The sequence below is a fragment of the Bombus impatiens genome, unplaced genomic scaffold (assembly GCF_000188095.3).
Source record: "Bombus impatiens unplaced genomic scaffold, BIMP_2.2 scf_0442, whole genome shotgun sequence".
Lineage (NCBI taxonomy): Eukaryota > Metazoa > Arthropoda > Insecta > Hymenoptera > Apidae > Bombus > Bombus impatiens.
Window position 1 is genome coordinate 1666826 of NT_176861.1, and position 17719 is coordinate 1684544.

General features: G+C 39.4%; 1 protein-coding gene across 1 annotated transcript in view; it reads left to right on the plus strand.

Annotated features, from left to right (window-relative positions):
* LOC100742153 overlaps nucleotides 1–17719 on the plus strand; it is a 90319-nt gene that overhangs the window by 43279 nt on the left and 29321 nt on the right. Inside the window, exon 5 of the mRNA XM_033321400.1 lies at nucleotides 15962–16085. Within this exon, the coding sequence (XP_033177291.1) occupies nucleotides 15962–16085 (124 nt within the window). The remainder of the gene's footprint in view (nucleotides 1–15961; nucleotides 16086–17719) is intronic.

Consider the following 17719-nt stretch of genomic DNA (forward strand, 5'->3'; position numbering starts at 1 on the left):
TTTTTCTTTTCCCCTTTTTCCTTTTTTTTTTTTTTTGTTTTTTAGTTTTTTTTTTTTTTTTTTTTTTTTTTTTTAAGGAAGACGGTGAACTTCCTTTTATATCTTATCTTTCCACATCGTCTATATTTGTATTTCCTTGCCTTTTTCCTTGTACTTTTTTCTTTTTCAATTGGCGTCCTTTACGTGCTTGCAGATTATTTTTACGCTAATGGCAGTTCGTCTCCGTATATGAAATAAATAAATAAATAAATAAATAATGCGAGAAAGCAATCGTCGAGCGGAGCGGAGAACGATCGAAGTTTCACAATGAGGTAGAAGTCGAACTCGTAAAGGAACGAAATGTCTGCACGCGAAAGGTTCCGTTTGTGGTCACAAAAGTCGTTTCCATTGTTCCGTACAAAAATATCGGGTCTCTGTTCCAGTTCGCGATCGATTCGATATTCGGAAGGAAAACGCTCGTTCCCGTGGAAATCGAATGGCCGACTAATCGTCGGAAAAAGCGAAAAAAACTGTGTCCGACGATGGCCTCCGCTATTTACGCTTCGTCTCATTTCGCTCGCGGATTTACAATTCGTATTATGCTAATTAATAGCTATTAATAATTAACAGCGAATATTAACGATACTTGGAAACATAATTTCACTTATCTTTCGCATCGTCCTTGTCGGCTATTTCTTCGTTCCGTAAAACACACAGTCCGGGAAACTCGGTGATATCGATTTGCATATAAAGTAAGTTGGTCGCTACTTAGAAGTCGTATGACAAATTGGTCGTGTGGAGCAATTTTACTTGGCAAATGGATACCTTCTTTATGGCGGCGGCCGGATTGATTGTTTTCACGCGTCTCGATGGCGAGAGAAGGAAAAATTACATTTCCTTATCGTACTTCTAATCTTAACATTCGTTTTGTAATGTATCGTCCCTTTGCATTAAAAGCCGCGTGATTTATGTGAAAGCGTAAATTATACAGAGACATCTCTGTCGGTGTATTCGAATGAATTTTATTACGTCTGACTATCGGTTCAAGTTTCCAAGAAAGTCTTAATAATAGAATTTTAATCATTCAACCAAAACAGTTCCTTCGTTTAATTTCGTTATCCTTTTCTTTTCTTCTTCGAGATCCTTTTAATCGCCAAAGGTCTAATTCCTTTCTCTACATCATTCTCGAAACAAAAGGTGTGAAATCCACGATGAAATTAAGGTCCATTACGTCACGAATCCTAGTGGCCATTCCCCGAGGTTCTTGAACCTGTAAGATATTTTCCTGCGAGAAATTTCGACCGAAGAATTCCTTTATCTACCGTTCTTTCTTCGTTCGCGAGACTCGGTCCACTGCACTTTCATACGACGATAAAAGGGAATTCATGCTAATTAAATTGGACGGCTTCTTTATCAGAGACGAACAGAAGAAACGAGGGCGTGACCATCCTTGCATTCAACAAACGTAGTTTTTCTCTTTTTGTCAGTGAAATTAGAATACTTGGTTCGAGAACTTCTCATCCCTGTTCGCCGTTTCTCGTTTCAACATTTTCACGATGTGTAGCCTACTCGCCGTTCCTTATCCTCTTTAAATATAAAAGAAAAAAAAGGGAAAATAAAGAACGCGGAGAAACGTTAATTGCATAACCGAATATCGATCTTCGATTAAAAATAACTCGATATTCCTTTCAGCTACTTATTCGGTCGGTTAATTTGTCCGCGGTAACGAGGATATCGAGTTATAATAATATTCATCCCGTTCCCGCAAGCCGATCAATATTTTTAAAACGAGACCCAATTTAATGAAGTCAAAATAGAATCGCAAGGTTCACGAGGTCGCTTTGACGCGTAGAGAAGCTGCTCTTTAAATGGGACGCGACGACGTTTCGAGCGCCGGTGAATTTGAAATGCAGCCGTAAACCGACTGAAACGGTGAATCGGATTCGACGAATAGTGGCGATTGCAAAGCGCAAGAGCTTAAAACAAAAGGAAGCGAAAACTGGAAGGCCCTGTTTGCTTTTTTCCGCACGAAGTGCACCAAGTGCATCTTGTCTTTCGACGGGAGGATCGAACAAATTAAATTAGAGGGCAGCCTTACCTCGGATAGGGGTGTAATTCAGTCACGTGCGAGTGGCTACCCCCTCTTTTATACACATTCGAATACTCGTGTCGCTCTTTGGTTGGCAGGCGCAACCATCTTGCACAGATTTGTCGTAATCTTCTTGTAAGCGTCCGAGCAAACGATAGGCAATAATCACGCTGTATACCTACGTTTTATTGTCCATGTAGGTATTCCTTTCTGCCTGTATCTTTAAGATCATTGTTAACTGCCCAAGTAAATGGGATAATAAATTTAATCGGAAAGGAGAGAGTCGAGTGATATTCTTCGATTTTTCGTTGATACACGCGAAATCCTCTCGGTTAATACGATCCTCGGAAACAAAGACCCGCTGCGGCTACTTCGCGGATATTAAACGCTTTCCTATATTACACCAGCTATGTTATAAACGCAATATCCGGTTTTATGACCGTACGATGGCCGCCATAAAATAACAGAAATGCGAAAATTCTTCATCGGAGAGACGACAATGCTTCTATCGACTTTTGAAATTGATTCAGAGATTACTCCGATAACCGACGAGTCAAGTTTCTTTTTTTTTTCGAAATGGCAAAGGAAACAACAACGGATAGGAAACTAGAAACAGAGATTAGGCGAAGAAGAAAGGGAAAGATCCTGGTCGCTGCATTTGCCAGGAATTTCTCTGAGAATGGAGCAAATTGAATTACGAAGTAGCACGAGTAAGAGTTGCGTTTTAAAGGTGGCATTCCCGTAGTTTTCTTGACTCTGAAATCAGCTGGAAGGCAGTGGCATACAGAAGCTCTCGGTACCACTATCGGCAGCTCTGTTCCCTGGCAACGATATCCTTCACGGTTCCATCACCACATCACCGCTGACAATCCCTGAGTGTCTTCTGGCTGTGACGTCACTTGGCACATAGCCAGCTCGCAACGCTCAATGAAACAGTCGGGGAAGCCAAGGCGACGTGGTTCACGTAGCTTTACGCCGGCGTTATGTTGCTGCGTGCACACATTCGAGCTTGGACTTGTGTGGCAACGACCTTCGCAAAAGATTTCCTGGATTTGTTCACGCGCTTCCCCCTCTCTTCGTAATATTCGTATCGCACAGTCGCGAACAGCGCACAAAAGAGAGAAAAAGAGAACTGTCGAGTAAACAATTGGAATTTTACTGGGGAAAATCGTTCGAACGTATCGTCGTTTGATATTTAAAAGTCATCGAGCGGAGAGAATTCCCGAAAAGTAAACGTTGATTGAATAAAAAAACGAAATATATTTACATTCGCAAACAGAGAGTACGTGGTTATAAGCATCACGGTTCACGTTCATCGTGGGAGCAGAGGGAAAACGTTCGTAACAAATTTCTGTTTGCTGCGTTAATTTTCTTTGCCATTGTCCTATTCTATTCTATGTCGAAGTTCATCGTGGAAACCGCGAGAACGCATTCGTGTAGTTACGATCGTCCCTGTCCGAGTTATGAAATGTTCCGGTCGTGGTTACGGAAAGAGGATTGATGAATCACCGGCAAACTGGTTCCTTCATATTTCTGGACGATCGATCGACAACCCTGGCGTTCCAGGGCTAGCGACAGCTGCGTTGACGGAAAAGAGGACGGCAAAAGTAGATAGACGAGGAGAAAGGAAGGGATAGAAGGCTAGCGTAAAGGTGTAAATTGGTGGGAAAGGGAGAACGAAACGAGGAAACGAGGAAAATAGAAAAGTACGATAGCGGAGGAACGAAAGAGACGGCGATAATACGAAGAGCGCTAGATACAGAGACGATGCGCGAAAGAGAGACAGAGTTAGCCAGAGTTAACTGATAAACGGTGAACAAGGAATATGACACGAAGGATGCGGTAACGCGTACACGATGGAAAGGATAACAAAGGCGCGATGACGAACACAGAAAAAGGGGCGAAGATGTGGCATGGCAAACATGGAAAATGAAAGAAAGGGCGAAAGAAGAGGAGGGCAAGTAAAAGCTGAGGAATGAAGCGAGATTTGTGAGTGGAAGCCGAGGGCAGGTTGCTTTTCCTGTTGCGAGGACAATCTGGGTCAAGCCCGGCTTAAAATATTCATAAAGCTGCACGCGAGATCCACGTACGACCGGTTCGATTCACATTAGAAATGCGCTGACTGAGGTATGTCAAGTAACTCTAGAGGGATGACGATGAAACATCACCGTTGATTCGTCCTCGCCTGTATTAGTGATCAGCGGTAACCGGTGTTCGTGCACGCCCACTTCTTTCTGACAGAGGCTTGACAAAGCTCTTACCAACACCCTCCGCCTCCATTTTCCTGTCCCACGCGGTGACGGTCTGCCGTTTCTGGCTGCTTCGGGGCTGCATACGTCGCGGTAGCGACAAAATCCTTGATTTTACCAGTCGAAGAAAGCTTTGCCCGCGCGTACGAGCGGATTTCACTGTGTGAAACGTGTCAGGTCTTGAAAATGAAAGTTCAAACGCGAACGGTATGCTGCCGAAAGGAATTCCGGTCGCCGCTCCAACGTCCCCTTCGCTCCACGTCAACGGTGAATACTTGCCGAATGACTGGAATAATATCTTCATTCTCCTACAGAGCCAGCGTCCATGTGAAATTATTGCGATAATCCGGATCCCTTGTGTTTCATGATTAATATACATACTCGTACGTCGTACGTATGCTAGTGTATATTACGAGATTAGCGAAACGAACGAAGCGACAAGTAAAACTATGAGGAATCTCTATGGTTGGATTCCGTAACTGACACTCCAGAGAATCGATTGGAATTGTACCGATAGAGTAATCGATCTTCCAGTGATTCCAGGTTTTCGTCAAAAAGGATTACTTTCCGGAATTTACATTTTCATTAAAACGACTTAAAATCTCGCTGAGCGGTGCTCCGTCAATAATGTCGTCCTTCGTTTCGTTTCGTTACACCGAAAGAGGGATTTGTCGTTAATCGGGGATACTTCGGTGCTTCCTTAATGCGTTCCATTGCGCTTGAGGATTAAGACAGAACCACGTTCGAAGCTAATCGCATCCATGAATGCTTTCTGTGAAAAAAATTGCCCGGATCTATCCGCGTGTATAAACATTAGGTGGAAGATAAAGAAGAGAAACGTCGAGAGGTCAAAGTATATCTGAGCTTGATGGAAAAAAGATCCAGGCTCATCTTCGTGATCCATGGAAGATCTCAGACTGATGGATGATTCCTTGCTAACCAGCTAGTGAAAGCAGAGTGAAAGGAAATTACGGATCGATCGACTTTGCTTCCTTCGTCTCATCTTCGTCTTTCCCACTTTTCGTCTCCTTGCCCCTCTCGAAACAAAAAGGAGTGGACGCCACTAAATTGTTTCTCTAATCCTCGAGAAATCACGTCTGACCGACACGTGGTCGAGTAGATCCTCGTCGTGTACGCTCGTTACCTGGATACGGGCTAAACGAGGTTTGCCAGGAGGTCAAATCTTTGGCTGGATTTTCATTTGTAGCGAGCAAACTCTAGCTGGAGTTACCTGTTTGCTCTTCCTTCGTAGATTGACGTGCCTTCGATATGCGAATTGTTGACTCGAGAAATTGACGAACGACCATCGGCTAACTCTTCTTTCGTTCCCTCTTTTTTGACCGACGTTCGTTATGCCACGGCGGATCGTGCCGAGCCACAGCCGGGAATTTGATTGAGTAATCGCGGTTTATCTATCCCCATGTAACATTGGCAGTATCAGTTTTGCGGTATCGTTGCGTGACAGATGTCTAAACAATTATGGAACAATTATAGTCCCTTTCATATATCTTCTATGTGTCAAACGAACGAATTTTGTTTCCATTGGAGCGACGAATTTGAAATAGTATTGGTAGAGTCTGATCAACGTTTAAAATTATTTCGATATAATAATTAAATGAACTTAATAAAAATAAAATTGATAGAATATACAGTACGCAAATGTAACTTGAAATCGAATAAATATAAAATGTCTGAATGAATCAGGATTAATCCAATTTGCGATATCCTACAGATAATTTTTTTAAGCAAGGACTTCGATATTGACTGTCCATTGTAATCAGCGATATCAAGTATACAAAGAGAATTAACATAAAGAAAGAGGCAGGATGGAATTTTAATTCCCCGCTTAATTAACCAAACCCGTTATCATTTGCCCCTTAATGATTTACATTTCTCGTCAAGCTGAGCGAAATAACGCTAGCACGCAAGGAGAACTGCCATTGCATATGTCAGACAGATCGTCGGTCTTGTCGCCCGTAACAAATGTGCTTGTAAGTAGATGCAGGCCTGCAAACGTCAGACGTAGGAGCTCGTGTCTTCGGATTCACGTGATTAATATACACGTATTCCGCTCAAATAGGCAACTGGTATCCCCATCGCGCTATATTTACAGCAATTTCCACCTGACTTGCTGGAATCCGACGTCACATGTTCGCTATGCCTCGATTCTAAGAAAATTGCCCCATAAATCGAATTACGATTAAAAGTTGTTTTTATTTCGGGTAATAGCAGCGTTCATCAATGGGGGCATTTTTTATTAGTCTTTTTTCAGATGTCTCATTCTCGGTTTGCCTTTTTCTATCATTTATCATTAGTAGACTGTAGATGCTTGTACAGTTTTATATTATTATGAATACGATTAAAGAAACGTAAATCAAGTATTTGTTTTAATTGCTAAACGTCATAAACAGTACTTTGTTTCGAATATTTATGTTATGTTATGTATGTTATGCATATTTGTTTATCTTTGTTCCTATAAATCCATAAATATCCACAGTTTACTAATCTGTTTGCAAAGAAATAATACTGCATTCTTATGGTACTTGTTTTTCGCAGCTAAATTTTTAAACTTATTTGAGTGTCAGAATTCCAATGTTACACGTCGTCTCGATTTTCAAAAAATTAACGAACTCGTGGTTTGCAAAAACTCAATCCTTGAACACGTTTCTCGACACAGATATATGTACGTGTATGTATATATTCCGTTCAAACTAATAGCCAGCATCGCTGTACTGCCGTAACAGGTAAAATAGAGCTTCCTAAGCTTCGAAGCTTATCTTAGCCGGCACTTTCTTTCGACGAATCATGCTAACAGCATCGAATTTAAATTTTACCGTCGACATCTTTAAACGACGTTTCCTCCAATTTACTACATCGTAATTTTCCCAGAGCATTAAATTTTCCAGCCGAAAGAACATCCAGCTAAACATACTTGCGTCCGAGTTAACGACGTTTCTCACAAGAAACGTCGCAAACAGACGAAGAGTTCGAAGGAACGTTCATTATCGCGTTTCTTCGTTCCTGTAGCAAATTGAAGGATGCACCATGTTTGTCTTGGCGAAATCCTCCCTTAGAGGGGGAACTTCGTCATTAATATACTTCATCGGATATCTCCCTTGACGGAGACGGAAATCGTCGTATTCGTTCGCCTTGCGCGATGAATTCGTGCGGCGCAGCCTGACGTTCGTAATCATTTCTAGTCAGCTCGAGAGTCATTGTGTCGTTGCGCTTAATTGCGGAGGTGTCTTGTCCCATTCGCGAGTATCCACCAACGTCAACCTTCGTTGCGACTGTAATTCTCTTTTTGTCCCGGCCCGGTTCCATTGCGAATCTTTACATTCACGTGACACGGCCACCATCGCAACCACGCTAACGGTGTCACCAGTAAGTTCGCAAAAAAGATACAAGCGGAAGGAGAAGTGAGAGAAATGCGATGGACGTTAAGAATCGTGTCGCCTACTCTCTTGTATATCGTGATACCTTGAATCGAGATATAACGTGTGTTTATGACAAAACTGTTCGGGATTTACGATGCATTGGGTTTTTATTAAGCTTGACCTTTTTACGATCTTTACGACACTTATCGAAATTTATTGGTATTTTCTGGTGATTTTTTTATGGTTGCGAAACGTTCATATCGATGATCGTACAGGATTTATTGATGCGCTTTCTTTCTGTTTTGCGAGAGATAGAATCTGTTTTCCGAAAGTATTTTCGGTAAATACTTAATGATTTTGTGTAAAGTGATTGATATACTGCACGCAAATAAGATGTAAGTGAATGGATCGTTAGAAAGCACGTAGAAATTTAATTTTCTAAAAATATATTTCGATTACATTCTTCTTTAGAGTTTGTTCACATAAGACATGCTCCATTTCTGTAAAAAAGCTAAAAGATAATAAAACGATACTTACATTATTTCATCAGCCAGGTCAGAAATTTCTTTTCAATTATGACTAATTAAATAATTTCGATTCGCACGATCATCAAAACTATGCGTATAATCCTAATACCTCGTTCAGTCAATAAATTAACGGCATAATATCAATTGTTTGAATATCATTGTTATTTCAAACGACTTGTCATATTGATTAGATAATATGGATATTCGTATTATTGAACTAACATGAATATTTGTTCGATTCAAATAATTCTCGCGTGGTAAATTTACATGCTTTCAGTCTCATTTTATACACATCCCCTGCACTGCAATATCATCGTTTGCTAGATTCCGTAATTCTTTTTTCAACGACTGGCCAGCTTTCGGACCAACCGAGTTCATTTGGATAGAAGGAACGCGATGAAGGGCCGTTTTGCTTGTGGCGCTAGCACGGCCGAACGAGAAAGGAAAGGGCAAAGGAAACGGAAATGACGGCCGATAAATTGGAGAAAACTTGTTTCCTGTGCGGCGAGGGGACTCGTTGAGAAATCATATTGAGAAATCAAGGCGCCTGATGAAAGTACATATTCGTTTGGTGAGCGAACGACAGATCGATCGGCTCGCTTACTTTTCCACTTTATGTAGCTGTAGCCGCTGTAGGCCGCGGCCGGTACGAGCACATCTTCCTCGTGGCTCTCTTTCCCCATTCAATCTCCTATTTCTTCTCACGTGGTCGTCGCTATAATTGGGCTCGGTTGCCCGGAAACAGATTGATACCGGAATGGGAACAGAAGGGACACAGTGTGCGTCACACCAGCACCATCCGTGACTGCTAACCTAATTTGCGTCTCCCTGATAGCACCATAATCGTATAGAATTAATTGGAACGAATCTTCGCCAAGATAGCGGCGCTGCACTTTTACCACGGCCACCTCGGAAATGTCGGTCCTCTCGGCTCGAACGCCGCTATCCCAAACGAAAACAAAGTTATACTTTTATAACAGCTGTAAGCAGATAGTCGGATGATTATATTCGTAGTACGGACAAATTAGTTGTAAATATTGCTATGAATAAGAGAGAAAGAGAGATAAGTGAGCGGTAGGAGTGTAGGTCGATCGATCTTGTACAACGATAAAAACAATACGCATAATGAGCATAATGAGTTATATCTGTCAACGAAGCTGGAGAAAATGTCGCGAACAAGAAGACATTTTGATTCTCTTTGTCTTTTGACTTTCCTGTTTTCCGTATCCCCGTCATCGTGTCTACAGATTCTATCGCTTTTCATTTTCGATGTTCGAGCAACGTTTTCATCCTTTCGTCTGTCTCATGTCCAATCTGGAAAATTAAATTTTACGTCAGTTGAGATGCAAGAAAAATCAATAGCCGTTGCTTGTACGTTTTCGCTATATATCATACAGACATGACTTACTGCCATTTCGACGGTCAATAGATTTTAATAGAAGGCTTGAAACGATCGTTCGCGTAATTGTATTTCCCTCAGTTGATTTTTCTATAGCACCAAGCAAAAAAATAATTTTGCAATTGAAGATAATTTCCTAAGCGATAACGACAACTTTGAATTGCCGGTTTGTTTTTCCGCGAAGATCACAGAGAGAATTTCTTTGCATTCGTTAGTACGCACTATCGCGATATCTATTTTTAGATTCCTGCGAGATTGCATTAAAAACGATTATACTTTGTATTTTTCTACGGTATTTCATTTTCATTGATGCAATAGAAATCAATTCGTATAGTTAGAAATGGAAATTGCTTTACTAAAAAGATCAGTTAAATTTTGAAGCTAGAATTAAAAATACCAAACAGTGTGGCTTCGTGCATTTTAATTGCGTGAATAAAACACGTTTATAGTTGATGAAATTACGTTGAGTCGTTATCTGACGCTTATTCTGGTATTTGCAGATGCACCGCGGGTTATTAAAATTTTTCATTATACAGCTGTGAATAACTCACTTTTTCATGACCATATGACTAATAACGTGTTCATAAAAGCAAATTTTTAATAACGATTTATGCTTGATCTCGTTAAATATCAAATATTAATTACTACGTGTTAGAATATTAACATTGATACCTGGTTGTTTAAAAGAGAATTTTACATATACAATTACATGTGTATATAATTATAGAATTCTTAAAAATACATTCATTTGGAAATACGATTCATTCAAAAAGTAATATAACAAATTTTTCGACACGGACGTTCTGAAAACTGTATGCTGCATTATTCAAATTTGCCGCGTATTTAAGCAGTAGTGTTATAACTTTCTCCGATAGATAGAGCGATTGTAGCTAGAATCCAAGATGGAGATGTGAAACGCGGTGCGTGTGAAGCGAATAACGGTGTTTCAAATTTTCTAACAAGCAACTTGGTGTGTACTTTTTGAATTAACGATAAATATATCAGAATCTTTGTAACGAAAGTGTGGATAAGTAGCTTCCCGTAATAGTAACATGTGAGTTTTGGATTGGGAGCGAAACATTGGATTTGGCGCGTTTCTACTGTCAGATGACAAGATTTGAAATCACGAGGTATTTATCTACGATGAAAATATACGTACATACACTCAAATATAAGTTTTAATCGTACTAAACATACGTTCTTTTAAGGAAATATGATATTATTGAAAACTCAAGCTGATAGAGTTATACATTACGACAGGGTTATGGATATACTATATATACATACATACACATACATACATATTAGACATCTAGCTCCTTATCGTGTAAGCTGTATTGAAATAAAACGTAGATCAGGATATGAGAAGTATCTATTATTCTCGTAAAGAAGATTGTTTATAGGAGAATATTATTTCCACTTAACGTACAAAAATCAATTTAACTTTAGCGTTCACACTGTTTCGGAATCAATTTAGATAAGAACAGTTTATTCCTATGGGATCTCGTTGGTAGTAACGTCACCTTGGTTCCTGGAATACTATAGTCTGGAAATTACTTTAATCTCGAAGTAATTTTGTCACTCAAGTTACTTTAGTCCTTGGAGGTTATTTTGACTGAAGCCAAGGCTGAAATTACAGTAATTTTATAGATCTGCTTTTAGGGCAGAATTACATCAGATTAGAGGTTATTTTGATCTTTATTCATGTGTTGAAAAAGTTTCTTTTATTCCAGGAAACACCAAGAGATCACTTTCGTCTTTGGGTTACCATATCCTAGAAGTCAGCTTGACGTCGAAGACTTCCTGTCTCGTAGGAAATTCATACCTTATCAGGGGTCACATTTTCTTTTGGTCTACCTTGGACTCAAGATCCCCTTAGTATCAAGGTCACAGAGATTAGAGGCTTCATATCTATAATATCCTAATATCACAGCATCGTTAAGGTTTCTAGATTGCCAGCGTTCTCAGATCGTAGATTATCGAATTTATTAAGATCGTTACGACCATTAGAATACCACAATAATGCTCCAAAATTACATAATTATACCCTAAATTCCACATTCATAAGAAATTTAGTATCCTATACCGTGATTGTATCGTGATATCATAGTCATAGTCATATTGTTTTTATATTGTCACTTAATGCGTATATATTATGGAATATTGTTACCTTGTGGTATTCTTGTTAATGTTTCGATTAACCCGCGTACAATACTTTTCCTATTTGCGAATAAAACAAGATATTTGCAGACATATTTAGCCACAAAAGTTTTAACTATATTTCAATTCGTTTTCTTATTTTCTCTTATTTATCACGTAATATAGATATGTTTACGTACTACGATCAGTTAAGCAAGTACGTTAAATGGCATCATTGTTTAAGCGATCTATTAGAGTAGTTTCGGAGCAACGGCATTAACAATGAAACGACCCTTTCCTAAATCTCGAAATTTGTAGCTACCTATCGATATTGTTACTATCGAAGCACGAGCCACAGTAGACGTGGTTCATTATCAGTCTAGTTAATGGAATAATACCCATGACTATATCATGTTGTTAATAACTTCATCGGTAGGTTTACATGCGTTCCGATAGGAAAATATTTATATATATGAAACGCTTCTCGTTCCCTTTACTTCTTCACATAACATTTATTTTTGCTTTGGATTTTTTTTCGTGTTTTATTCGCAAAGCCTCTTTCGATTTCGAATCCTTGGAAGTGAAATTAGTAAAGTTCACAATTGTAAGCATCGTGATCGTTGACCTTGTCTTCCTGCGTACTTTGTTCATAACTCACGAGCGTTCTCATTCTTCGGTCTTATTATATACATAAAGTTCTTTCTAGATAAACAGCCCGATTTCTATGGAAACGGATTGGATAAATACGTTTCTTACTTTCACGAGAATCAGCTCCCTAAAATAATCCCTGTTTGTTTCGCAACACGAGTCAGAACTAACGTGTATTATCCATTCACTTAAACGAGATATTTGATGAGAACGTTAGCAAATAAACATCGCGTCTCCTTCTATTTTTTCTCTATACATCCACAGGATTTCTCCGTAGAAACATCTGAAAATTCTTGGAGACATTTTCTTAAAAACTCTTAATCCTTTCCTGACGGAGAAATATTTTATTTTACAGCGATAAAGCGGAGAGCAGACTGAAAGATAGACCTTTTGCGTCTATGTGATACCTAAATTTACTTGAAACATAAAATTTGTTCGTATAATATAATGGAGTAATAGTACGTAAATGTAACAGAAAGCGATAAACGTAAAATACCTGCATGAGTCCAGGACTGGCACAGTCTTTCGAGTGATAAAAATCGAATAGCAAAAAGAATTTTTACGTTCATCGTTTAGAACAAATTAGGATATCAACGTTAATCCTATGAAGTAGATTGCGAACGTTCATCCACTTATGGGAAACTTAACAAATACGGTACTGGTATGACATTTAACTTAGTTGTTAAAATTTCTCTGTTAATGGTTAAAGTAAAATCATTCCGCCATTAGATTTTCAATTCTTCGATTTTTGTCGATTGCTCATAGAAGAATAAAAATGTTTGTCTTTGGGCAACGCTGCGAATTCGATCGCTGTACCTGGAATAAATTTTTAACGAATTCCTATGTCGGATCTCGTATATGCCATTAAGTAGATGGCCGGCACGGCCTTTAAATATACGTACAGATTGTCGAAAAGGATCGGTTCTGCACGTAAAAATCCAAATTAACGGGAACAAAGGTCTCGCTGGAGCGTGATTGATTTGATCGCTCAGCCGTCACCAAGCGTTTAAGCCGCAAATCCGCCCTGGAGTTTGAGGTTGCGCTTTTTTTAAACGATCAAATATATGGAGGTTTTACAGCGTCGCGTCGCCTCTTCCTCCCTGGCCAATCTATCGAATTTTTTACGGTTCTGTAATCACGCATAACAATCAGTTTAATTTGGTAACGACCGCGTGCACTGACTGCGGTCAACTTTAATGATTTGTTAACGTTCCAACGTTGACCTGCTTTTGACTATTTGGCTGCCATAACGTGTCGGATAACGTTTAAGGATATTAAAAATAGGACCGTTTTATTTTAACCTGATCTTTAATTAGATACTCTGGAGTATTTGCGTGCCTCGTATCATTTTTTTGTTGACTGAAAATGTTTATTAACGTTGCGAGTTACGTGATAAGCAAGTGCATATGCATTTTCGATCCGCTTGTAACTGGCAAGCTTGTAACTAGGCAAGTGTGATATTTTTGTCGTTATTATATTATGTTTTTAGGTAGATTTGTAACGCATCTCTAGGCAGTAATTTAGTTTAGTATACTAATCGAAAATATTAGTCGAAAGAGTTCGAACTTTGTAATTCGGAGGTAAATATATCAAGAAATTTATTATTGAAAGTAAAGTACAAATAGAAATGAGAAATGAAGGGCAGAGATAGCAAACTGCGAAGGATTCACTACACTTGTTGTATCTTTTCTATAATTAAACGTCATATTTTGCTCATGACGAAAATTAGATTGATCGCCCATTGACGTAAAATCTTAATCCTTGCTAAATGAAAGCTATTTATTCATAACTTTAAATATTAACAAAGACGAGTGTCGAATTATTGTTATTAATGTAATATCGTTGTCTGTTTTTGCTCAAAAATTTCTTCGTATATACCAAAAAATGTCTTCTCTTTTTATTAAATCTTCAAAAATTAATAAGCAAGCTTGCGAGAATATTCCGCGTACGTTTATCGAATATCACCGCCAGTAGTATGAAGTCTAATATTGATACAACAGGTGTAAACAAGTAAGTTGATTTGTAGTAAAGGCAGCCCATTGAATGGAAAGCCGTATTATCATAACAAACCAATTGGCCTCGATTTACATTTCCCTCGCCGCCGTTACATTCCTACCAATATCACGATGTTAGAAGCGTAAATTTACGAAAGTGTCTTATCTTCCCTTGAATATCGTAACCTCCGTTTACATTGTGAATCATAAATGTATCAATATGCCGGCGATGTTGCGATTAAGCTCCTAAATGCGAATCTAAATGCGAAACTAATGCGGAACCGTTCCATGCAAGTTTCATTCAAACTTACGCTTTATGCATCGGTGAAACTGATATTGGTGGAAACACGCAGATACGAATTAAACTCATCTCAGCGGAATTATTGCTGATGGTCTCCCTTCGCTCAGAAATTTTTTTTTTTATCACTATCCGTATTAACACGCTTCTTCGAATCAAATATTATCGACGCTGGGAACTAGAGACGCAGAATGTTCTAAATCCAAGATCTTTCTCACAAGGAAGTAGTGGTTTATCGACTTTTTCTTTCTTACTTTTATGTACACGTATAATTACACATTTTCCTACGAATAAATTTTTATTCAGACACACAGGCAGTCACAGTTAATTCACGCGGTTAGGAGGATAAGATAAGAAAGAATCTCGGTCGAGTCCCATGCCCATTTCGTAAACGGAACGCGTGTGGCGGTAAATTTGAAACAATCGCGAAACCTGCTGCGTATCGTTTTGATGAAATCGGTAGGGGCGGCTAATTGGTCAACGTGATCCCGTTGCAAATAATTAAGAGGAAACGGCACGGTGGTAAGGTCCACGTGGGCCGCGTAACTTGGAAAAATACGACTCAGCCATGGCAGTGTTCGTTTCGGTTGTAAGTCGCAGCCGGCGGCAGCTGCGGATAAAAGAGAATTGCCTTAATTACGGCATGCCATTTGCAAACAGCCGCGCGTGCACTTTGATAGCCATGCTTCGCAGCTCGTTTCTGAGAGTACGAAACGGCGAAGCCACGGAAAGAGGCCTTTCTAGAATTTATGTACACGTGTTATATGCCTTTAGTCGCGGTACATGGCCATTACCAGTCTGCGCCGCTGTTTCTACCACCGACATTAAATCCTCTATGTACATTATGTATACATACAGCCATGTATACGTCACGCGTATAATATGGAGTGTATGCAGAGTGTGATCACAAAGAATAAAATCCTCGCAATTCGATTTATCCGGAATCTTTAAATTAAAATCGATCGTGTCAAGAATAAGCAATCGTCCACAAAATTTTGAACGCCGGTGGACATTGCGTAGCGAGTGCGTATGGCATTCCAGAAGAAAGCTGTATCGTATCGTCGCGTGACATACTCTCGTGCCCTCGAATTTCTGTATTTTCCTTGGAATCCGACGGAACGCAATACGTTAAAATTGAATTCTCTCGTAAAGCTTGATTACTCGCATTTGCATCCCTTTGTGTTTAATCTTGTCAATTATTCCATAAATAGAAGAGCGTAGCGTTTCTATTCCTTGTTACCAATGTTTGATTTTCATTGTAGGAAGGTTCCGGACAATGGGTCAGTCTCGATTCGGAGCTCGAGATGAGAGGCGCCGAGATTATCGGCACGAAAAAGCCAACTGGCCACTCGCTTCTCATAGACTGCCGTTTGGAGCTTCCGTTCGGTAAGTTAGCAGAAAATTCCTTCTTATTCGGTGTAGAACAGTGATGGAAGCATGTCTGTCGAATGTAAGCGTACGTGTCCGCGAACGTATATATGTACCCCAGATTACAGATAAATGAATAGAAAATTGGAATATTAATATTGAAAATCTGGAGAAAAATCACGTAGATTCTTGAAATAATTGGAGTAGAAAATAAGCGAATATGAAAATAAATACGTAATTCAATTATCGAGTCGGATTAAAAAAGGAGAAGCAGCAGACACTTTTTATCTTTGAAATGGAAAATATTACCGTGAGCGAAGCTCTCTGATTTGCAAATACGCCGTAGTCTCGATCAATGTTTAATAGCCATTAAAGATGTGGCATTGGAAATCCTTAGCAGTTCATTCTGTTTCTTCGGTCGATCGATTCTGTGTGTTGTTTCAGTCTGTGTTATTCCGATATTTTCTAAGGCTTCCATAGAGAGAAATGGAGAACACAATTGATTTGAAATAATCAAATGCTGCTTGTGAATTTAAAGTGCCTGTCGAGGTATCGTTTTACAATTCAAAACAAAAAGCAGAGAAAATACTTTCTCGTTAATGCGTTTTTGTTATCGATGTAGAGTGAATCGTTCGACCTTTCGCCATGAAGATCCATTCACAATTTTCGTCATGGTTATTAGTTGTCATGTATGTAGATCAAAAACCAAAAGAAGATTTTGTTTTTTCAAATGCCTTTTACAATACCTTTATAACCGATCATCGAGGTATTATATTGGATATCGCGTTAAATATATTTTAGCTTAAAACAAACGTCGACGGTTATCAACGACGTAATTTTCTAAGTTACGCAGATCCATAAATTCATTTTCTACTTAAACATCGATTAGTACGTTTACCAAAAAAATATACGCTCGAATATAACACACGAGAAACAACGAATCGATGAATATCCTAATTAACGTTGCATGATTTTCATTCCAAACGATTGATAACACGATTCATTTTCTATTCATTTATCCACCTTGCCCACCCAACATGAAGACCTTACGAACCGTCATCATGGTGCACGCAATATGCGCCATACTTTTCACGCGTTAACCAAGTACGATCACGTGAATCAAGTAGATTGCTCTTTACTGTGCGAGATATCGTCGAGCCTACAGCGATTGCCAAAACTTACCTATATACCACAACCGTCTATTGCTACTCTCGTATCTGACAAACACGATTAACATGCAAAGTATCTTATCGAATCGTATTCCAATCCCACTGACTAGATCGTCAGTGTCAGACGATGTAATCGGTGGAAACAAACTGTAACGTTAAACCGGTGGAAGAAAGAGGTAGACAGAGGTTAAACGAAGGGAATAGGATGTAGTTGTACTAAAAGAAGGTGGCGACGGGTGGGGTGGGGTAGGGTGGAGGTGGGGTTGGGGAGTAAGAGGGTGGAAGCCTGTAGGGATGCATTGCAGCGGTGAATCTAAGGGGTCGAGTGAAATTGCCTGGCAGTAACCGGCAGCACTCGTGTAATCGAGGCGATAATGAAATGCCAGTGGATCGTGCCATTTCCTCGTGATCGACGTAGATCCACTTGAGAAAAAATGAAGACAGAATGGTTCTGCCCCGTACACAGTGCACCCGGTCCTCCGC